Below are 18852 nucleotides of genomic sequence, written 5' to 3'. Positions count from 1 at the left end.
TGGTGGTATTAAGTCATCAAGATCCATTTTCTGCTCAGTACATCACTGTCCTGCTCTAGGACTCAAATTTCAATCACAGTAGCCTTGCTCCACTATTGCAAATAGCTCAAAATAGAGAGTTCAAGCCACCAATTGTTTGACATAGCTTCCAAAATCTTCTCATCCCCTTTACACTGAGCAAGGATCCCACTGCCACTTGGCTCGTGCAGCTGCTTTTCCCTACAACTCCAGAACAGGCACTTCCTCTCTACAGGATCACTGTGGTGCTGAAGGCTCATTGGTTCTCCAAAAAAGCCAATCCAGCAGAAAGCAGAATGATGTCTCAGACCATGGCTTTGAACTCAGGATCTGCAAAGAGACTCTCTAAAAAAGCTACAATGAATAACAGAGTCAGACATGCACAGCTGATTTCACAACCCTTACAGCAAGCGATGTAGCAAGGGCTTTATTTCCAAAGTTTTTTCCAACTGCAACAGAAGATGTTTCACTTCCAAGGCATTTGTTGCACCTGTGTAGTCCTCCCATGGATACAGAAGCTTACAGGACGTGTATCCCTCCAGACTGTGAGTGCCTTGAACTGCAATTATGTTCAAATGAAACAGTGCACAAAGGCCTACAAAACTTTCTGCTTCCTTTCTTTATCCTCCTCAAAAGTCCACAAGCCACAGGGACTGTCTTTGCAGCACATTACCTGCTCTGCAAATTCAAAATCCATGGAGCTAAATGTCTTTTCAAGAAACCAAACCAACAAAACTCAAACTAAGCCCTCATCTGAAAATAACCCATAGCCTTATTTACAGGTATATAAGCACCAGCTGCCAAGAGAAATGACCCTCATTATTGAGCACCAACTTTATTTTTTTTTCCTGCCAAATTCAGCTAACAAGAGCACAAGTGGCCTAGTAAAGGAACAATTTAGAACTAGCCCAAGACATCTAAAAATGTAATTTTAGTAAGTGCTTTAAACTTTGCTAGAGTGAAGCTTGTATTTTCATAACCAGGGAATTGAGGGATCAAGTAGGTTATGTCAGTCACTAGCTTTTGTTTTATGCAAACGTTCTTAGTACAGAGGCAGGACAGAAGTAACAAAGAGAACTCAATGATAGGACACTCCTTGCACTTCTCCTTCAGTTTCTCCTTCCATTTAAAAAAAAAAAAAAATGAAATTACCAACCTCTCCCCAATGTGTCTGAGCATTTAGTTCTGAACAAAATTTAAGCCTAGTAAGATCTATCCTGCTTAAGAATTTTTAAAAGGTGCCATTCCTTATATTTTCCTCACCTTATTACATTTTATTTTGTGTCAAAACAGACGTATTTCTTCATCTTCCAAGTAAAAACTTCTTCCTCAAGCAAGCCTCTGGCTTTCACTTCACAACTCATTAGAGGTTGCTAATCCCTTGCAATTCAATCAGCTGCAGGCAGTGCAACTCATGCACCACTAAGCCTCTTGTTACCCTCCCTCTCCCCAAGGCAACGGCAACAGAGTGTGAGGGTCCTTCCTCACCTTCCCAGAAGCTGGAAGCAAAGGGCTTTTGTGTGTAATTATGCCCTGTACTCTCTGCTTATTTCCTGAAGAGTAACAGGAATATTTGTTTGAGAAACAAACATACTTATCTAAGGTTTGGGAATAGCAACTGCAAGACAGGAATGTGAGAAACACTGGACTAGACAATGAAGGACAAAAGATATGCACCCATATTCAAGAGCTGGAAGTAGACTGGTAACACCTGGAAGACAGCCAAGTTTTAGGGAAGAATATTAGAAAACCACTGATGTTAGCAAGACAGCTCAGTACTTTGCTCATTAACACAAGGTGGCACAGGTACTGAGATTTTACTGGTTTGCACTAAGAGAGTGGAGAAGCCAGTCAAACATTACTCAGAACAGAAGCTTGCATAAAGTGGTAGTTACTAAGCCAGTGTCCTTCTTGAGCAGAAGAGTCTCAAAACTTGGATTCTACTGTTTACAGAACACAAAAGCCTACCAAAACAGATGAGGATAAAACCATTCCAGGAACTCACTCCACATCCCCCAAACTCCTGTGACAAGACAGTAACAAGAAAATCCAACCATTAAACATTATTAGAGCCAGAAGAGAAGAGAGGACAGAGTAAGTTATAGCTCTGTTTTGTGATTTCTTTGCAGAAGTTGTTTTGTATTGAAGTATATCCACCTAACCATGCTCACGTATCATCCAGCAGGACACACTAAAGAGGCAGCTCTCTTCCCATATAAATGCCAAAGGAACAAGATTAAAATAATGAATTATTTTAAAAGCTAACATGAAAAAACACACTAAACCAGAGTTTTTTGGTAGTTGAAATCACTTTTATTTGTGAGGAACGTCACCCATGCTGCACAGTTTCAAATAGATCTTAACAAGGAACGCGGAAGTTTGTCCTCCCCATGTCCTGCAGTGAACAGGACTGGCACAGAAAAAAAAAACTCACACTTGGGAGGTTTAGCACCAGCATCCAATAAAAAAAGCATTTTATTTCAATTTTAGTTCTTTGGTTGGTTTTTTTTCCCTTTTCAGTTTGATACCAAAAGAAAAATTGAAAAAAATCAATACTAGCAAAACAGTGACATTCTAGGGAAAAAAACCCCAAAAAACAAAAAGCCCCACAGTTGCTGTTGAAACTAGGGAGGTTGTTCTTTCTGAATCTCGCTCTCTTTCTCTCTTCACGCATCTATCTTGTAGGCGTTCCCTGGATCTCAGCTGCTGATAAATTTTGTTTTCTTTTACATTTTGGTATTTCAAATCTTTGCTTTCGTCATCACTGTTGATAATTTATTGCTTGTGTGTTTCTTTGGTGTTACTTTTGAGCTGTATTTTAGGACACCTGTTGAAGAGCCAAATTTAAAAAAACCAATGCAGTTTAAGTTTCACTCTCTCATTAAACAGACAAGATGTCAAATGAAAAGATAGTTACAACAGGCAGGATAAGCATAACTGGCCTATCCTGCCCATAATCAGGATCTTTCAAAAATAAAATAACTCATCAGCAGATGCTATTACTATACAGATCAGAGAGCTTCCAAGAAAAAAAGAAATCAATTATAAAGCAAAACTTACTTTGTGACAAACACAGAGGCAGAGGAGAGAAAGAAGAGAAAAGCAGCATCTTGGTTTGCCTATAGAGCACTCTCAGAACTTATCACAAATACCAAGCCATACATAAGGGGATGTGGCCAGAGCCCTAGGAGCATACACAACACTGCTTCCATTGGAAAACAGGAACTAGCCATACTCCTTACCTGAGCGATGGTAAAGGTGCCTGGGGAGCCGGACATTACTCAGCACCACTCTGCTCTGTCACTGGAGCAGGATTTTCAGCAGGTGTTTCAGTTACCTTTGTCTGAGACACAACAAACTCTTATTATAGGAAAAGGCTGACCTCCACACCCTTCCTCTATTCAGTGGTACAGCCAGCATAACCCAGGTCTTAAAACAAACACTAAACTTTGGTGTTTTCTGGAGATTCATTTTTCTTGAATTTCCTGTAATTGAGTATTACTCAGCAGATTCTGTCAAGGGAACACCTGAAGTAGACACTGGATGAAAAAATCTTTCCTCAATAAAGTAGAAGCTGTGTTTGCAAAAAGTTTCCTGAAATCATCTGGTTCAAACAGTTCAAGAAATAAGACCTAGAGCATTCAAATCCATCTCTCATGCTACATACAGAATTAAGGTTTAAGGAAGTGGGGAACACAACTGCTTCCACTTCAAAAAAAAGTTGTCACAGTCTGACCCCCAATTAAGAACTATCCAGAAGCAATCCCTATCCCACTGGTGGTTTCTTTTAAGATACGGTGCTTATTCTCCAAGAAGGTCAAAAAAGCGGACAAGGACATCAGCACATCAGATTTGGTCATCAGACTTACCCAGTACATGAATTCACTTATTAAAAACTCACACAGGGCAGAAGGTCTTGAGCATTCACCCCTTAAAACCTCAGTCTCTGCCACACAGAGTCATAAAATGGTTTGGGTTGGAAGGGGATCTTGAAGAGCACCTCATTCCAACCCCCTGCCATGGGCAGGGATACCTTGGTTGCTCAGAGCCCCATCCAGCCTGGCCTTGGACACTTCCAGGGATGGGGCAGCCACAGCTTCTCTGGGCAACCTGTGCCAGGGCCTCACCACCCTCACAGGGAACAATTTTTTTCCTCATATCCAATCTACACCTACTCTTTCAATTTTAACTCATTCCCCCTTGTCCTGTCACTCCATGCCCTTGCAACAGTCTTTCCCCATCTCTCCCTTCAGGCACTGGGAGGCCACAATGAGGTCACACTGAAGCTTTCTCTTCTTCAGGCTGAACCATCCCAATTCTCCCAGCCTTTGCTCCCAGGAGAGGTGCTTGTGGCTCTGAGCAGCTTGGTGTCCCTACCTCTTTGCCCTCCTGTGCTGGAGCGCTGGCAGGGCGCGGCCGGCGGCGGTAGTTGTAGGGGCGCCGGTAGCCGCGGCGCAGCGGCTGCTGGCTCATGGCATTGGCCTCGTGATGGTTTTCCTTGTTTTCAGCCTCTCCAGTCGCCGGGGCAGGGCGTGGGCGAGGGGGCCCTCTGACGGGGCAGAAAGAGGTGTTAAGTATGAAAGAAGCCCAAGAAAGGCTAAACTACAGTAATTATAACCCAGCAAAACCTTCCATAACCAAGTATCATCCTCAACAGTTTTGAGCACTGACAGACCATCCCTTTGGGGTTTGGCTGGCATATAGCTGGAAAGAAAAGACAAGGAAGGTGGTTGTCTCTTCCCTGCTGAAGCTCCATCACCATATTCTACTGTATCTTGCAACAAAGATGCTGTGAGACCTTTTGAATTGCTGGCTAGGAGAAGAAACAAGCCAGTAGTGGCCACACGGGCTGATTGTGCTAAGTTAGCCTTGGCATGGCAATATACCAGCCCAGTTCTATTCCTCATTTATGGTGCAGTTCCTGCAATCCTCCTCACTTCTACCTGCAGACCATTCCTGGATCTTTCCTCTTTGCCTCATGTTGTCCCTCTTAACCATTTAGGAAAAGCGCCTATCACAGGTGAGCTGGACTTCATTAACAGTAAGCTACCAAGTCCACGTTCTTGATGCATACAGAGCATTTCACCTCATTTCCAGTATAAACAAAGTATGTTTATAAACTGTCCAAACACAGCTGAATTCCCATTAGCTAATCCACAGCTACCTAGTCCCAAAAGCCAATTTAGCTTTTCCAAAGGAACATAACAAAAGCACTAGTGTGATTGGATTTAGTGCCTGTAAACAAAAGCAATACTTTGTGAACTCAAACAGAAGCATTTCTCACTGATAGGACGTACCATTCCTCTCACAGGAAAAATGCATCAGGAACTCGCAAGTTTCCATTAGTCATGGACAAGTTACTCAGCCTGTGATTCAGCCACATGACGTGCAAAAGACTCACTGGACTTGCTATGGTGCTATCTCTGACTCCCCAAAACTAATGAAGACTTTCAGGAATTAAATTTATTCAGCTCAAATGCCAACAAGCAGCAAGCATCAGCAGTATCCCATTTCCCACAGTCCTAGATAAAAGAGCCAAATTGAACATGAATATTCATAAACAGAAAAGCTCAAAGTAGAGGTGGAAGGCTTGTGGTTTTAGACCCAAATTCCAAAATGATGGATCCATTGTGCATGGAACAGGCAAGTCATTACAATTAAGAACAACCTTATTATCCCTATCAAATTCAGCTTGTTGCTGCTCTTGCACTGTTATTTACCTCTTTGTTTTTGAACAGACATGCACATGAAAAATGAGGATTACATCATTTCTGTAGTTCATCTCTAAATCCAGTGCTGGAATTTGACTTCAGCCCAGGATGTGGGTGGCTTTCTGGGCTGCAATTCCACATTTACCAGCTCACACACAGTTTTCACCCATGAGCACCATCCCAGATCAAGGATTTGGGTTATTGCTTGTCCAGGAAAGAATGAGTGTTCAGCTGGGAGGACATGGACCCTGCAACTCACTTCAATACGCTGCTCAGTTGTGAAAAGTAATGGTATGCAAAGAATTCTTTGCCTTTTCTGGGCCATTATGATTCTGAACATACAAGCACATGAGACAAATTTCTCCTAGTAATCAAAATGCTTCTCACTGTCCCTACCATTTGTGTAGGTGTTCCCACACGTGGAAGCCTGTATAGAACACAAAAGCATCTGTGTAACTGAGTAGAGGAACTGTACAGACCTGCGATAGCGGGGACGGTAGGTAGGATTCCTGTGCACTTGCTGAAGTTGCCCTCCTTCTGTGACCCCATCCTTGATTTCTCCCTCACCTCCCTGCCACCAAAAGAAAACAAAAGTGTTATATTTGACAGGCAGTATAGTAACCATAACCCTGAATGCAAGCTCAAAAACAATATATCAGGACAGAAACCCCAGCATATTGAGTAAGAAGAAGCAGCAGATTCTCAAAAGGCTTTAATTTGGGCAAAGTTAGAATGAGGACAAAACAAGAGCCAACAGTCCTGCCCCTGCTACTCACAGACTAAGAAGCTGTTCTTCTTAGAAACAGTTCTTTCTGATGCATATTTAGTGCATTTCAATAATGACAATGCACTGTAAGGGGTAAATGTGTTATGGAGAGGCAGCTATTGATCAGGACACTTCTGAATTTGGAAAGCTAACAAAGACATCACACAGAAACTTGACACAGGTCACTTCACATTCTACACAAAGCCCCATTCCACAGGGAACCCCCACAAAAACATCAAGAAAATTTAAGATAGAAAAATTGTATTACCTCACATCACTCTTTCTACACAGTCTTTTCAACCTTTCAGAGATGCAGTGGTTATCTTTCCCCTTTAGTTGTTAATTGATAAAGCTGCATGTTGGTTTTTTTGGGTAGTGTTTTTTTTTGTGGTTTGTATTTCAAATGCCAGCCACCAGTAATGTCTGTTTCACAAAATGTTACATGACTTACAGTTCCCACTGTATTCCTCCCTTTAAAAGAAGGAATTTAACAAGAGATCTAGAAAAAGAAGTGCATCTTCTGCATCCGATCCAGTAGGAAGGAAAAGCTGTAGCCTCCTGACAGCCCTTGGTAGTCTACATTCAGTTTGACACGTATCCTTCCCATTCTGCACAGCCATTTTAACCACCACGACCATACTCAATTAAAAAACCCACAATCATCTGTGATGTCCTCTCATGTATAAAACTGATCAGGATAAATAAACATCCAAAGGAACTAGGATAGATAGTAGGAACAGGCAGCATTTGACAGCAGTCAAGGTGTAACTGAGAGATTCAGAACTCAAAAAAATTACACTTCTCAGTTTACAACAGCCTTATTCTACTTATCCACTTTGCAACATCAATCTGTTCTGTTTTTGTCAAGATGCTTTGTACACCATAACTTGAAAGTTTATTAGACCTATGTTGCACAGTCAGAAGTGCCTCAGACAGTCAGATGAGAAACAGCCCTGCCCGCATTGTGTGTGGCAGCAGCAATGCAGGGAAATTGAACTCACACTCCGAGGTGGTCCCCGGCGTCGGCCAAAATAGCCCCGTCGATAGCGGCGCCGGTCTGCAGCGTAGCGGCTGCCTTCCACGGGGACTCCATCTGGGCCAGTGACATTAGCTGCTTCTGCACCCTAAAAGGACAAAAGAAAGGCAGCCAGGGGGGTGTAAGAAAAGAACAACCATCTACAGGGAGAAGTTGCAACAGGGAAGAGGCTTTTTTGCCTAAGTTCTAAGCTACAGTGATTCCTTTCTCCCACATAGTACAAAAGCAGGTTTGTTATTCCCAACCCCTTAACCAAGAGGTATCATCATGAGTTAAGATACTGAAATCCTATCTAACAGGCTGAGTTCAGAGGAGGAAGCAAGAAGTAACTGATTACAGAGACAAAAAAAACCCCCAAAACCTCATAACCCTCAAAAATGTTCAAGAAAGAAGCGTAAGGAAATTGAAAGCTCTTACAGTTATTAAGCTACCACACTCCAAGACAAATTCTTCCGGGCCATATATGCCTCAGTTAGTAATTACTGGGCAGGCTGTAGGCTTCAAATGTTCTATCAAGTAACAATTGCAGATTCTAGACACGCTAGGATGCAGTTTACTTGTAGAGTTTTGATACATACCTAGAAATATGTCTTAATGAAGTCTTTAAAAAACAGATCTCCCCCAGAAAAGCTGTATGAATGCCATCTACCCAGGGATAAACACATCAGATGGAGACACTAGAGACACAGCTAAGGTTCTGTGTGATGTTAACTCTGTTGGACCACACCCTGAGGCTCCATTATCTCTCACCTTCTCTCCCTCGACCACATCAAATTCTACAGTCTCTCCATCACCAACACTGCGCAGGTACTTCCGTGGATTGTTTTTCTTTATGGCCGTCTTGAAAGGAAGAAGATACATAAAAATATATTATTTTATGTTACTTATCTTAAACATTCATAGCCCCACAGGTGAGGGAAGGGCAGTATTTTTCTGCTACAATTCCAACTCTACACACGAGAGCAGTCACCACACCAAGATATTTCAAATACATAGACATCTCTTATTTCACAGGCCCACCAATACCCAGTTCAAGGTTTCCTCTTTTCTCACTATTTATGAGTTTATAAATCAGCAGCTGCCCCAGGATCTGCTCTGTCCAGCATACTGAATATGGAAATTATTACAAATCTCCTGCATGAATAGAGCTCATACTGAGTGTTTGATCTCCTCCAAGCTGTACCAAGGCAGCTCTAGCAGCAAGTGTGACCCCTGCCTTCAGTCATTAGGAGACCTGTAGACCATCTAGAGAGAACTTAAGATCCAGAGCATTTTTGTAGAAGCATTAATTATATGGTATCATGGCAAGTCATGGTAACTAGGAAAGAATTACTCTAACTCTGAGATAAAATGCTAATTCATGTTACACAAGTATCATAAAGGAGACCCCAGTATAACTCAGGTTATATGTTACTACTATATAACACAACAATAGTACCAGAACAGACAAATGCAATTTTAGCCATCTCCTGGACAGAAGCCACAAAGCACCACAATAATAGCTATAAATAATACTATTATTGTTATATAAAAATAACAACATGGGTTTGGATCAAAGCCAGTTGTACACCTCCTCAGACCCACAGGAACACTCAAACCTCCAGGAGCAATTTTCAGTCTGTCAACTACACATACCTTGTACTCTGTGGAGTATTTCTAGGATTCCACAACAGGCTGTTAGCAAGACAAGCCTACAATCTGTTCATTAGGCAAAGCTTCATGAACTGGAAGATGTCAGGGAGAAAAGACCAAGACATGCATTGTACAAGCTAATCCAGTAGCTATTTTCTTACTGAAAGATTATTAGCTTGCATTAGATTATTAAATAGCAATTCACATTAAGTTTCCTGGTCTGGGAATCTTTAGTTAGCAGGAAGAAGGGAGGTGCAGAGCCAGCAGAGAGAAACACACGTGGAAACACAGGGCATAAATCCAGCTTAAGAAATGGGACGTAGGGCAGAAACAGAAGAGCCAGTTGCCCTATCTGTCTGCAGTTCAAGAAAAACTGCAGCATGACCATCAATGGAGCTGTTACCTTCACATAGCAACAACATTCAGCCAACAACAGCCCAAAAATATTTCCACCTGAAAGAAAAATTTTTTCAGTTTAAAGCCCATCTTGACTAGTCTAGGAAACCTATTTTCCTTGCTGCTGAATAGAGTCTCCTTTGTGTTTCAGGCGACAGACCAGCATATCATTCATGCCATACCTTTCCCTGTATCCTGTAGCATCCCTGAACAGCCTAAGGATGGATGCAAGAGTGTACATACTATTATTAGCAAAAACATCCCAAGAGGTTTATTTTTTTTTAAATACAGAAACAGAATGAGCTGTTCAAGTCAATTCCTTTGGGAATTACTTTAGCAAGCGGAGACTCCACAATTAGCTCAGATAACTTTGTTTGCTTTCTGCTGACCTTTTAGTGTAACTGTCCCATTTCTAAAAATCAGAAAGAGGTGTTTGCTTTTCCATAAATGTTATATACTAGTACTAAAACACTTAATCTGCAGCAAAGTTAATGATTTAGTACTATTTGTACTGAAACAACTGACTAAAACTCGTAGAAGACTTGTGCTTTGCATACAACAGATGTCAATAAGCTGTATTTCAAACTCCTTCCCCTTCCTTGTAAGCACAGAAGAAGAAAGGACTAATAAATTTCTTTTCAGCAGAGAGTTTACTTAAGATTGATGAAGCTCCTCAGATATTCTTCAAATAGCATAATGGAAGATAAAAGCAACAGTATTCCACTTGTTCTGTTCCCAGCTTTATGGCCAGAAACTTCGAGATTCCAGATCTGCAATTGCCAACAGGAGATAGAGGCTGCAGTAGGCTGGAGCTTGTTTTATAAAGGCAATCAGGAAAATTTCATGTAAATCCTAGAAATCCAAGCAGAAAATATACAGCTTTACTACTTCAGCTGCAGATAAACACTGCTGAAATAAGCCTCTAACAAGCCTAAGCTCTAAGCTTGATGAAAAGACTTTTACTCTGTGTATCCAGAGGGGAGAGAGCACTATTCTCCCTGTTACTGTTTACCAGCATCCTGCAGGCTCCAGCTTCTCTAACTCAGAAGACAGATGTTTCATATTAACAGACAACACTCAACAACGAAGCCTTTCCTTTCCCATGGGGACACTGACTAAGACGCAGCTACAAGAGCCTTCAGAGCTAGTTCAGGTTCTTGTTTGAAAGAGTTCTTTCCAGATGCTCATACCATCACATCATCAGCACATCCAGCATTGTCCCAGAAACAGCCAGAATTTGTTACTCCAATTACTGGTGCAGGTACTCCAGGCTGTGCACGATCAACTCATGCCAGTGAAGTCAAGAGAAAGAGAGATTAACAACTCCTCACTGCTCATTGATTTAAACTCTAATTAAATGGAACTTCCCTGGCTGCTGACACTTTTCCTGGTGTTAAATTGCAAGACACACTGCAGCCCGCGAGGCAGATGGATCCCTGTTGCTCACAGCACCTGTAGCTGACTGACACAGCGCCCTGGACAGCACCTTGCACCAACCAACCAGGCAAGGTGAAGAACTGCCCTTCCCAAAAACACTGCCTGGGGCCCCTGCAAGACAAAGGGTTAACTCAAAGCAAGCCATGCATGCCCTAAAAAGAAAAGCATTTTAATCTGTACTAGTTATAAATAGCATCCAATAGCCAGACACCAAGCACTAACCCCCATTCCAATCATGAGATCGCCGTTCCCTCCCCATGCAGATGCACGCAGGGGAGGCAGGGAGGAAGCTCTATCTATTCAACTAGGTCAGCCTTATTCTGAAGGGATTAGGAGTGTAATCCAGCTCCTCCCAGGCACGAGGGAGGGGCAGAGCAGGCACTATCAGTGCAGAGGGAGCTTGAAGCAGGATGTTTGCTCACAGCATGGATTTGCCTCCCTTGCGGACAGCCCCATCAGGAGCTCTGGCCAGAACATCCCAGGCTCTGGGAGCGAGCACATCCACGTACAGGATGAGGAACATTCGACTGCAGCCAAGCCAGAGCAGCACTAGAAGCATCTACTCTGCCATGCTCAGCCTGCCAGGAGGGTTAATCCGATGCAGGCCTGCACATGATGTGGTATTTCTGAAACAAAGCCAGTTTTGCTCACCCCAAAAGGACTTCAGCCACAGGAGGTGGGAAGTGCCCACCTCCACCCCCTCCACACACACCCACCAGTTTACATTTAGGGGAATAATCTTCTCTACAGGTAAAGGAGACAAAACAGCACAGATAACACTAGCTTTCTGTTTGGGTCTCAGCTGGCAGCCTTCCCAAGCAGAACAACACTAATCCATATTATCTGTCATCAGAACAACAGCCATTTTCCGGGACAGTGTCTCACAAGTATCAAGGAAACCTCATTTGTCTTTAAGGCAGTGCTGCCTATCCAGAACACGTTTCTCTTCCAGAACTCTTCCCACCCGCCTCTGGACACAATCCCATCAGACCACAGATGTGTCAGCATGCCCACAGCACAGGCTGCTAAGGAAGGAAAATGACCATCGAAAATTGGTATATGCATTGAAAGCTCTTGCTCTCAAGTCCACCAGCCGAACCAGGAATGTGTACTGTGCACACTTACCAACATCATCTTTACTCATAACAGGCACTAGACTTATCCCCTCCCAGCTTCAGCCAGGTTCAGCTAACAGGGGTACACCCTATGACCCAGAGAAACAGTTACCACTATTTAGTCATCAAGACACAGGAACTAAACTAACTCTCCGTGTTGATTCATCAGCTAAGGATATGTGTACATATCCCAATCCTCTGTGACCAGCTCTGGAACAAACTTCCTGGTTACATTTGATAGAAATAGTGTCACTTATGCCACAGAGAAAGTGCATGATTTCAAAGATCACATGAGCCTGCAGACATTTTATACAGGACAAACTCTAGGGGCAAGATTGCAGTTTCTGGTGAATGATGCAAAACCAGATCTAAGCCAACTAATCAGTTGACATCAGCATGGAGACAGCAGCCTCTGTCTTGCCATTATTTGCCTGCAACCTGAGAGTCACAGTATAAACTTAGAACAGCCTCCTGACAGCCCAAGGAAAGCTAACCAATAACAAGCCGCTGGGCAAGCTCTCTCTGCTTGGGCACACTTGGCACACAGCCTTCCTTCTCTTCTTCCTAAGAGCAGCTGCCTCGTGCAGAAACAGCTGATGGCAACCCAGGCTGGTCAAGAGCCAGACTAGATCACTTTCTCTCCAATACCAGGGAGGGCAGACAGAACAGACCTGCAAAAAGAGGGTAGGAAGAAACAAAGGACACAAGGAGCATGAGGAAATAGGGGAAGGACAGACACCAAGTAGAAAGATATTCAGACCAGTCACCTCACCAAGGGGAGACAACCAAACAAAAACCACACCAAAAAAACATCTTTAGTGTTCCAACTGGAGCAGACAAAAGGGGTTAAGAAGGATTAAAATACCTAGCCCTTCACAGAGAAGGAAAACAACCTAATATTTCTCCCTGAAAATTTCAACATGCACATCCACTCAAGTTATCTGCAGAAAATATTCTAAGGAGAAGCCAGGACAAGGTTGGGTAGCTGTTGCAGGAAGCTGCATTAGAAACCTATCATAGTACACATCTCTAAGCACAATCACTGCTGTCTTACCTGGTGAACAAACACATCTTCTTTTGTATCATTTCTGTGAAAAGAAAGTGAGAAGTCGTAAGAGTTTAGACTAAGGAGACTTAACTAGAAATTCCTCGCTTTTCAAGTGAAACCCTCCTTCTCTCAGCCTGTAGCACATGCCCTGAATTCCATACATTCTGTCTAAGCCTATGCTACCAAAACCCTGCTCTGAACTTCTGTGGTCATTTGCTTGAGAACAGAAAGGACTCCTGGGTCTTCAAAAGCGTGAGAGGACGGGGGAGGTTCTCCATAATCTTCTGGCAAACATTCAGTGTTTTCTTTTTATGCAGGGCAGAGTTAATGACTGGACTGCTTGTTTTTCACTACTCTAACTCCCCAAAAACACTTCCAGAGGGACTGCAACCTGAGCTGTTACCCCAGAGGTCAAACAAGACTGGCCACAGCTGTTAACAGATCTCCTTTCAGTGAAACTCAAGGCAACCAGGCACAAGAGGTGTTAGGAGAGTCCACAGGAGGAAAACCCAGACATGAATGTGAGGTTTTCTGGATTAGGCCAGACAGCTCAGGCTTCCACATGCAAAACACGAAGATAAGTCTGAGACCTTGAATCTGTGTTCCCACACAATAAGAAAGAGCCTAAGCCCTGCCATCTGTTCACTCAATTCCTTCTCTCCGAACAGAACAAGTGGGTCAAAGAGTTTGTGAAGATAATGCATAATCCCAAACTTGTTGTCCTGGATTGAAGCAACAGTAGATTTCATGTTAGGAAGAACACTAAGTTACTACACCATAACCAGCAGAAGGCTCTTACATCAACTGCTGTTACAGACTTTAAGCGGACTTCTAATTAAAACTTTTCTTCCAATCTTGTGGAACCCTGGATAATAATCTCCAGAGACTGAGATTAATACCACAACTGGCTTCAGATCCATGAACATGGGGTCTTCTACCCCTTTCTGCACTGTCCAACTTACCCAAATCTACCTGATGTGTAACAGCTCAAGGACTTGTAGAGTGAAATAACTTGCCAGGTATGATTTTTGGAAGACAAGTGTTCAGCATGCAGGAGTTTCATTCCTCAAAAAAGCACATAAGACATTTAAGCCCCTCAACCCCAAAGATATTTCAGCCTTAAAACCCAGAGCTTCCTCCAGTAAATTGGAAGCATGGGTCTTCTGCACATAAGGTTGCAGTATGATCAGTCTCACATACAGCTGTTTGGACTCTGAATGTTATTCAGAGGTTTGTTTGTGCCCAGAGAAGAAGGAAAAAACCAAAAGATTCAAAGACAGAATTTCTATGAAACACAGGCCTAGCATATTTTCCGTGAGACACTATCAGAGAATTTCAATGAGTATCCACAAGAGGTATTCTGACCAACCAATTAACACTGAGTTTACCTGAAAGTATTTCCCCTCATCCTCCTACCTTTCTCAGGCCTTCAAAAAAAGCCAGGCAGTCACTAAAGAACATGCAACTTATTAAGAGTGTAGTGAAGTAAACATGAGAAACAGGTAACAGACCAAATCTGTACTGAGTTTGACCCTTTCTGTTTTCTCCCCATACACACAACCTTTGATTGAGGGCTGAGGTGTTTAAGAAAGAGTTTGCTGAGTGCCTGGCCTAAGCTGACTATCAACTGCATGAACTTGTAGTCAGGTCCTCAGACCTCTGTTACAATTAGTAATAACATGGCCTATCACATGTACCACGAGTCTTAGTACAGCATAAATACAATTATCAGAATTTAAACATACCTGTTGATAAAGCCATATCCATTTCTGACATTGAACCACTTGACTGTACCAAGAACTTTGGTGGCTGGAAAGAAAGTTAAAGAAGTTAATCTAAAACATAAGAAAGCACAGTAACATTATAAAAATACTTCTATAATTGCATATGAAGTTGCAACCAGACTTACTCTGTTCCCTTAACACTCAAAGTGTGCCTTCACCTCCCAGTTCAGTTTATTCTAATGCAGTAACAAGACACAGTGCTTTAACACACTGCTTTTCAGCCACAAGTTTACCACACAGCACAAAGCCTAGCTCTATTTTCAGAGCTGACCATCCAACCCTTTTTTTATTTCTTATCCCAGAAATGGGCAGCAAACCTGAAAATCCCACTGCCATTCTTCAGTTCTCTTTAGGTTAGTAGCTAGACATGAAACACAGCTGAAGGAAGCTGTTTAAAATTCCTCTCTTTCACTTAAACTTGCCCTTCTTTCTTCCTTGGAAACCAGAAAAGCCCAAAGAAGATGTAGCAAGTACTGTGCAACCCTCTCAAGTGGAAAGGCAGCACATCCTTACTCTGGAAAAGCTCTTTCTTGCATTGTCAGCATCATGCTAACCAAGTAAGACTCCACAAGACATTGGATTTTTTAGTACACCTACTGCTAAGATAATCTGTGATTGCTTAGTTATAAAGTGACCAACTTCATGTTCCGTGGCTTTCAGGATCAAGGCAAGCTCCTGTCTCAACAGTAAAACAGCATCTACTTAAAAGCCACACTGCAGTGTCTTATAGGATCTAGCAAAACCTGTTTCTCCAACTTACAGGAATGTGTAGAAGGAACTCGACACTGATGGAGGCAGTTCAACTCCTCCTTACCTCACAGCAACTGGGTGGACACCACAAACTTGTACTTTTCAAACCTCTAGTAAAAGAGTTTTAGCCTCTGTAATTTAAGAGCTGTTACTCGTTACCACAGCTTGATCACAACTACCTAAACCACCTGTGCAGTACTTACTTGAAAAGGGTTCAGTCACCTACAGATGACTGCTTGCTAAAAACCTCACATACATGTTTTGGGGGTGGCAGGAACTCAAGAGGCAATTAAAAGGAAAACAGACTAGAGAATCTCCAGTTTACAAGTCCAAGCCACTCTGCTAGAGGCAAGAGCACACTGTAAATTGTTACCTTCATCTACTCTACACCTGTGTTCTTTCCTAAAGACTCACAAGGAGATGACAGAGCCAGCCAGACCTTTAGTCTCATGTAGTCTTGCCATTCTCATACACCCCTCAAGTAAGAACGTCTGGCAACAGCAGTGCATTGTACCACTGCTGCTGTTACTACTTTCAGTAACAGGCCACTTCTCATTGCCCTTTTAGAAGTGAAGTTTTTGGCCTCCTTTAATACACTTTTTAGTAGGAAATGTTCTTATTTAGAAGCATGAAGTCTTAACATGACCGAGACATTACCTAGAAGAAAGGACTCTGCCTAGTACAACATACATTCCCAAGAATTCTTGTTTACAGGAACGGAAAAACATTGTTTCAGGGCCCAACAGTGATTCAGTAAACAGTGTTCAGCACCAGTATTTATAGCTGTGCTTTTAGGTTTAGTTTCACAGGGACATCACCACATACAGACACTTCCTGCTACCACAAAGGCATTGGCTACAAGAGCTCCCTGCACTCACACAAGTCAACAGGAGGGGGTTCAGGGGGAACACAGAAACAGCGCCAACAGTAACTGCACGTTTCAGCCTGCTTTGAGAAACAATGCCAATACCACTACTTCCCTCAACATCATCCTTTCCCTCCCCTGCAAAATAGCTTTGGAATCTGTTGGCCTACTTGAACCACATTAGGAAGAAGCCTAGGAAGCATAACAAACACTCTCAGAGGGGTCAAGAGGCTGGGGAAGGAGAGGTAGTAAAAACTTACTCTGTGGCCAGCTGGCTGCTGCTAAGTGGATGAGTATGCACAGAGCTTAAAAACAACATTGTTCCAGGGGGGAAAGTTCAATACATTCCCCCTAAGACAGTGTGCTAGAGAAATACTATTTCCTGCAGACATTTACAGTCTCCTCTAAGTATCACTGTGGGCCAGAAGACCCTCAGACAACAGCATGACACGGAACATCCATGGCACAGTCACCGGCAAGCCTGAGCAGGGAAGTCTGGCAAGGAGTAGGACAAGCGCAGAGGAAAACACAATAACCAGTTACACTGGTGAGTCACAGGAGGCAGTTGATGGGCTGACGTACATCCCACCAGCAAGCGGAAGCCCGAATATTTCTACAAGATGCTGTACTCTGACGCTATCAGAGGAAACAATCATCAGCCACTCCTACCCATGACAAAATAGCCTTTTAACAAGGAGAGCCAAAGCTTCCTGTGACCAGGAGAAAAGAGAAAGTTGAGTAACCTTTACCCATATTCCTAGAAGTCAGACGTTTGGATGGCCTGAGCAAGCATAAGACAGTGCTTCTAACGGGATCTTTGTAAAAGAAGGCTTAAGTGAACATAATTACACAGGTGACCATTAACAGGGACACATGAGGTGGACTTTAACATAAGTCCATCTTCAATTAGCATTTACAATGATCATTTTCCTCATCATTCCTAATAAAAAACTTGCCTAGCAATAAGGCCATTGTGCAAAACCATCACCACGGTGGTTTTCGTTTTCCTGCTAGTTCAAGAACGGTACTTCTACCTTCACTTCCCCCACCCCTTCTCTCTAAGCAATAGAAATAGGTGAACCAGGTAAAAACATTACCAGGAACAAAACAAGCTACATTAAGGCAAGAAGCAGCCAGATATATCAGCAGGTATGAATGTGCCGATTCCTGTGTACTAATTACTGACAAATGAGGTAAGGGGGAAAAAAAAAGAATCACAAAAGCTGTGCCTCCAGTCTCTGTTTTGCTAGAATTCTTCCTAACTCCACTCCAGAGAAATCCTTCACCTGATTCCTCTCTCTGTTGCAGTAAGATTTCAGTCTTACCCTTTAGAAGAGAAGGTCCTGTTTATCCCTTAGGGAAGTTTGGGACTCCACACTATACGTCAGCTTCAACTCTGCCTTTACCAAACACTTGAAGCTACACACTTATAAATAGTAGACCCTATCGGCAGTAGCCTGCAGATTGAAGTCTTGTCCTTTTCAACAGGCTGATCCCATTTAATTACAGTGAAGAAGAGCCACACTTGCTACGCACCGGGCTTGAGCACAGAAATGGCAACATAGCATTTTGTTTACCTTTTTACTGATAGTAAAGTAGAAACTAAACCCCGCCCCGCCCCCCCCCCCCCCAAACCTCAAAACAAGCAAGCCCCGCTAAACCTGGAAGCATTACTCAAGCAGGATTCTTTACGGATAGAAAACTTGTGCCGGGACCTTAATATTAAAGGGAGGCACAGAGGGTTTGGCAGCAGCCCTTCCTAGGGGAGATGCCGCCGGCAGGTGCCGGGGAGAGGCCGAGCCCGGCTGTGCCGCACTCGCTGTCCCGCACGCTCCGGGCCGATGAGGCACACCCGGGCTCCCGCCCAGCTCCCGAGCGCGTCACGGCCGGCGCCGCGCGGCTCCCCCGGCCCGCGAGGGAGGAGGCGGCGGCCCGGCCTGACTCACCGCGGGGGGGCGAGCGTGCCGGCCCGGGCTGCGGGCGGCGGCCGCGGGCGGACCCCCAGCCCCGCTGCAGGTGCGCCGCCAAGTTGGGAGAGGGAACCGGGACTCACCCAGCACTTTCTTCTCCGGCTCGGCCGCCGCGGTTGTGGGGGCGGCGGCGGCTCCAGGGGCCGCCTCAGCAACAGCCGCACCCGGCGCGGCGGCGCTGGCGGGGCTCTTGGGAGCGGCGTCCGGAGCGGCGGGCGCGGGCGGCGCGGCGGGCGCGGGGCTGGCGGCGCTGGTCTCCGGCGCCTCGCTCATGGTGCCGGGCAGAGGTGTTGAGGGCTCGGCCGCGCTCGGTCTTACTGCCCC

At 43.9% G+C, this 18852-nt stretch overlaps 1 protein-coding gene across 1 annotated transcript; it reads right to left on the bottom strand.

Annotated features, from left to right (window-relative positions):
• Positions 1–2308: 2308 nt before the first annotated feature.
• YBX3 (Y-box binding protein 3) lies at positions 2309–18851 on the bottom strand. The gene is made up of 9 exons (XM_032107817.1): positions 18612–18851; positions 14905–14968; positions 13166–13199; positions 8282–8371; positions 7497–7619; positions 6209–6300; positions 4396–4567; positions 3261–3361; positions 2309–2845 (listed from the first exon to the last, which is right to left on the bottom strand). Exons 1-8 carry the CDS (start codon positions 18799–18801, stop codon positions 3296–3298), a joined length of 831 nt encoding a protein of 276 aa, XP_031963708.1. The 5' UTR covers positions 18802–18851; the 3' UTR covers positions 2309–2845; positions 3261–3295.
• Position 18852: the final 1 nt, after the last annotated feature.

Source organism: Corvus moneduloides, chromosome 4, assembly GCF_009650955.1.
Source record: "Corvus moneduloides isolate bCorMon1 chromosome 4, bCorMon1.pri, whole genome shotgun sequence".
Taxonomy (NCBI): Eukaryota; Metazoa; Chordata; class Aves; order Passeriformes; family Corvidae; genus Corvus; species Corvus moneduloides.
Note: the sequence above shows the minus strand (reverse complement) of the source record. Positions and strands in the feature narration are given on the sequence as shown.

Excerpts from the sequence above, each read along its gene's own strand:
- YBX3 (XM_032107817.1), bottom strand. The coding sequence starts at position 18,801 with ATGAGCGAGGCGCCGGAGACCAGCGCCGCCAGCCCCGCGCCCGCCGCG. Across the intron at positions 13,200-14,904 it reads GGATATGGCTTTATCAACAG|AAATGATACAAAAGAAGATG; the intron begins GTATGTTTAAAT and ends TTCTTTTCACAG. Across the intron at positions 6,301-7,496 it reads GCCGGGGACCACCTCGGAGT|GGAGGTGAGGGAGAAATCAA; the intron begins GTGAGTTCAATT and ends TTTTGGTGGCAG.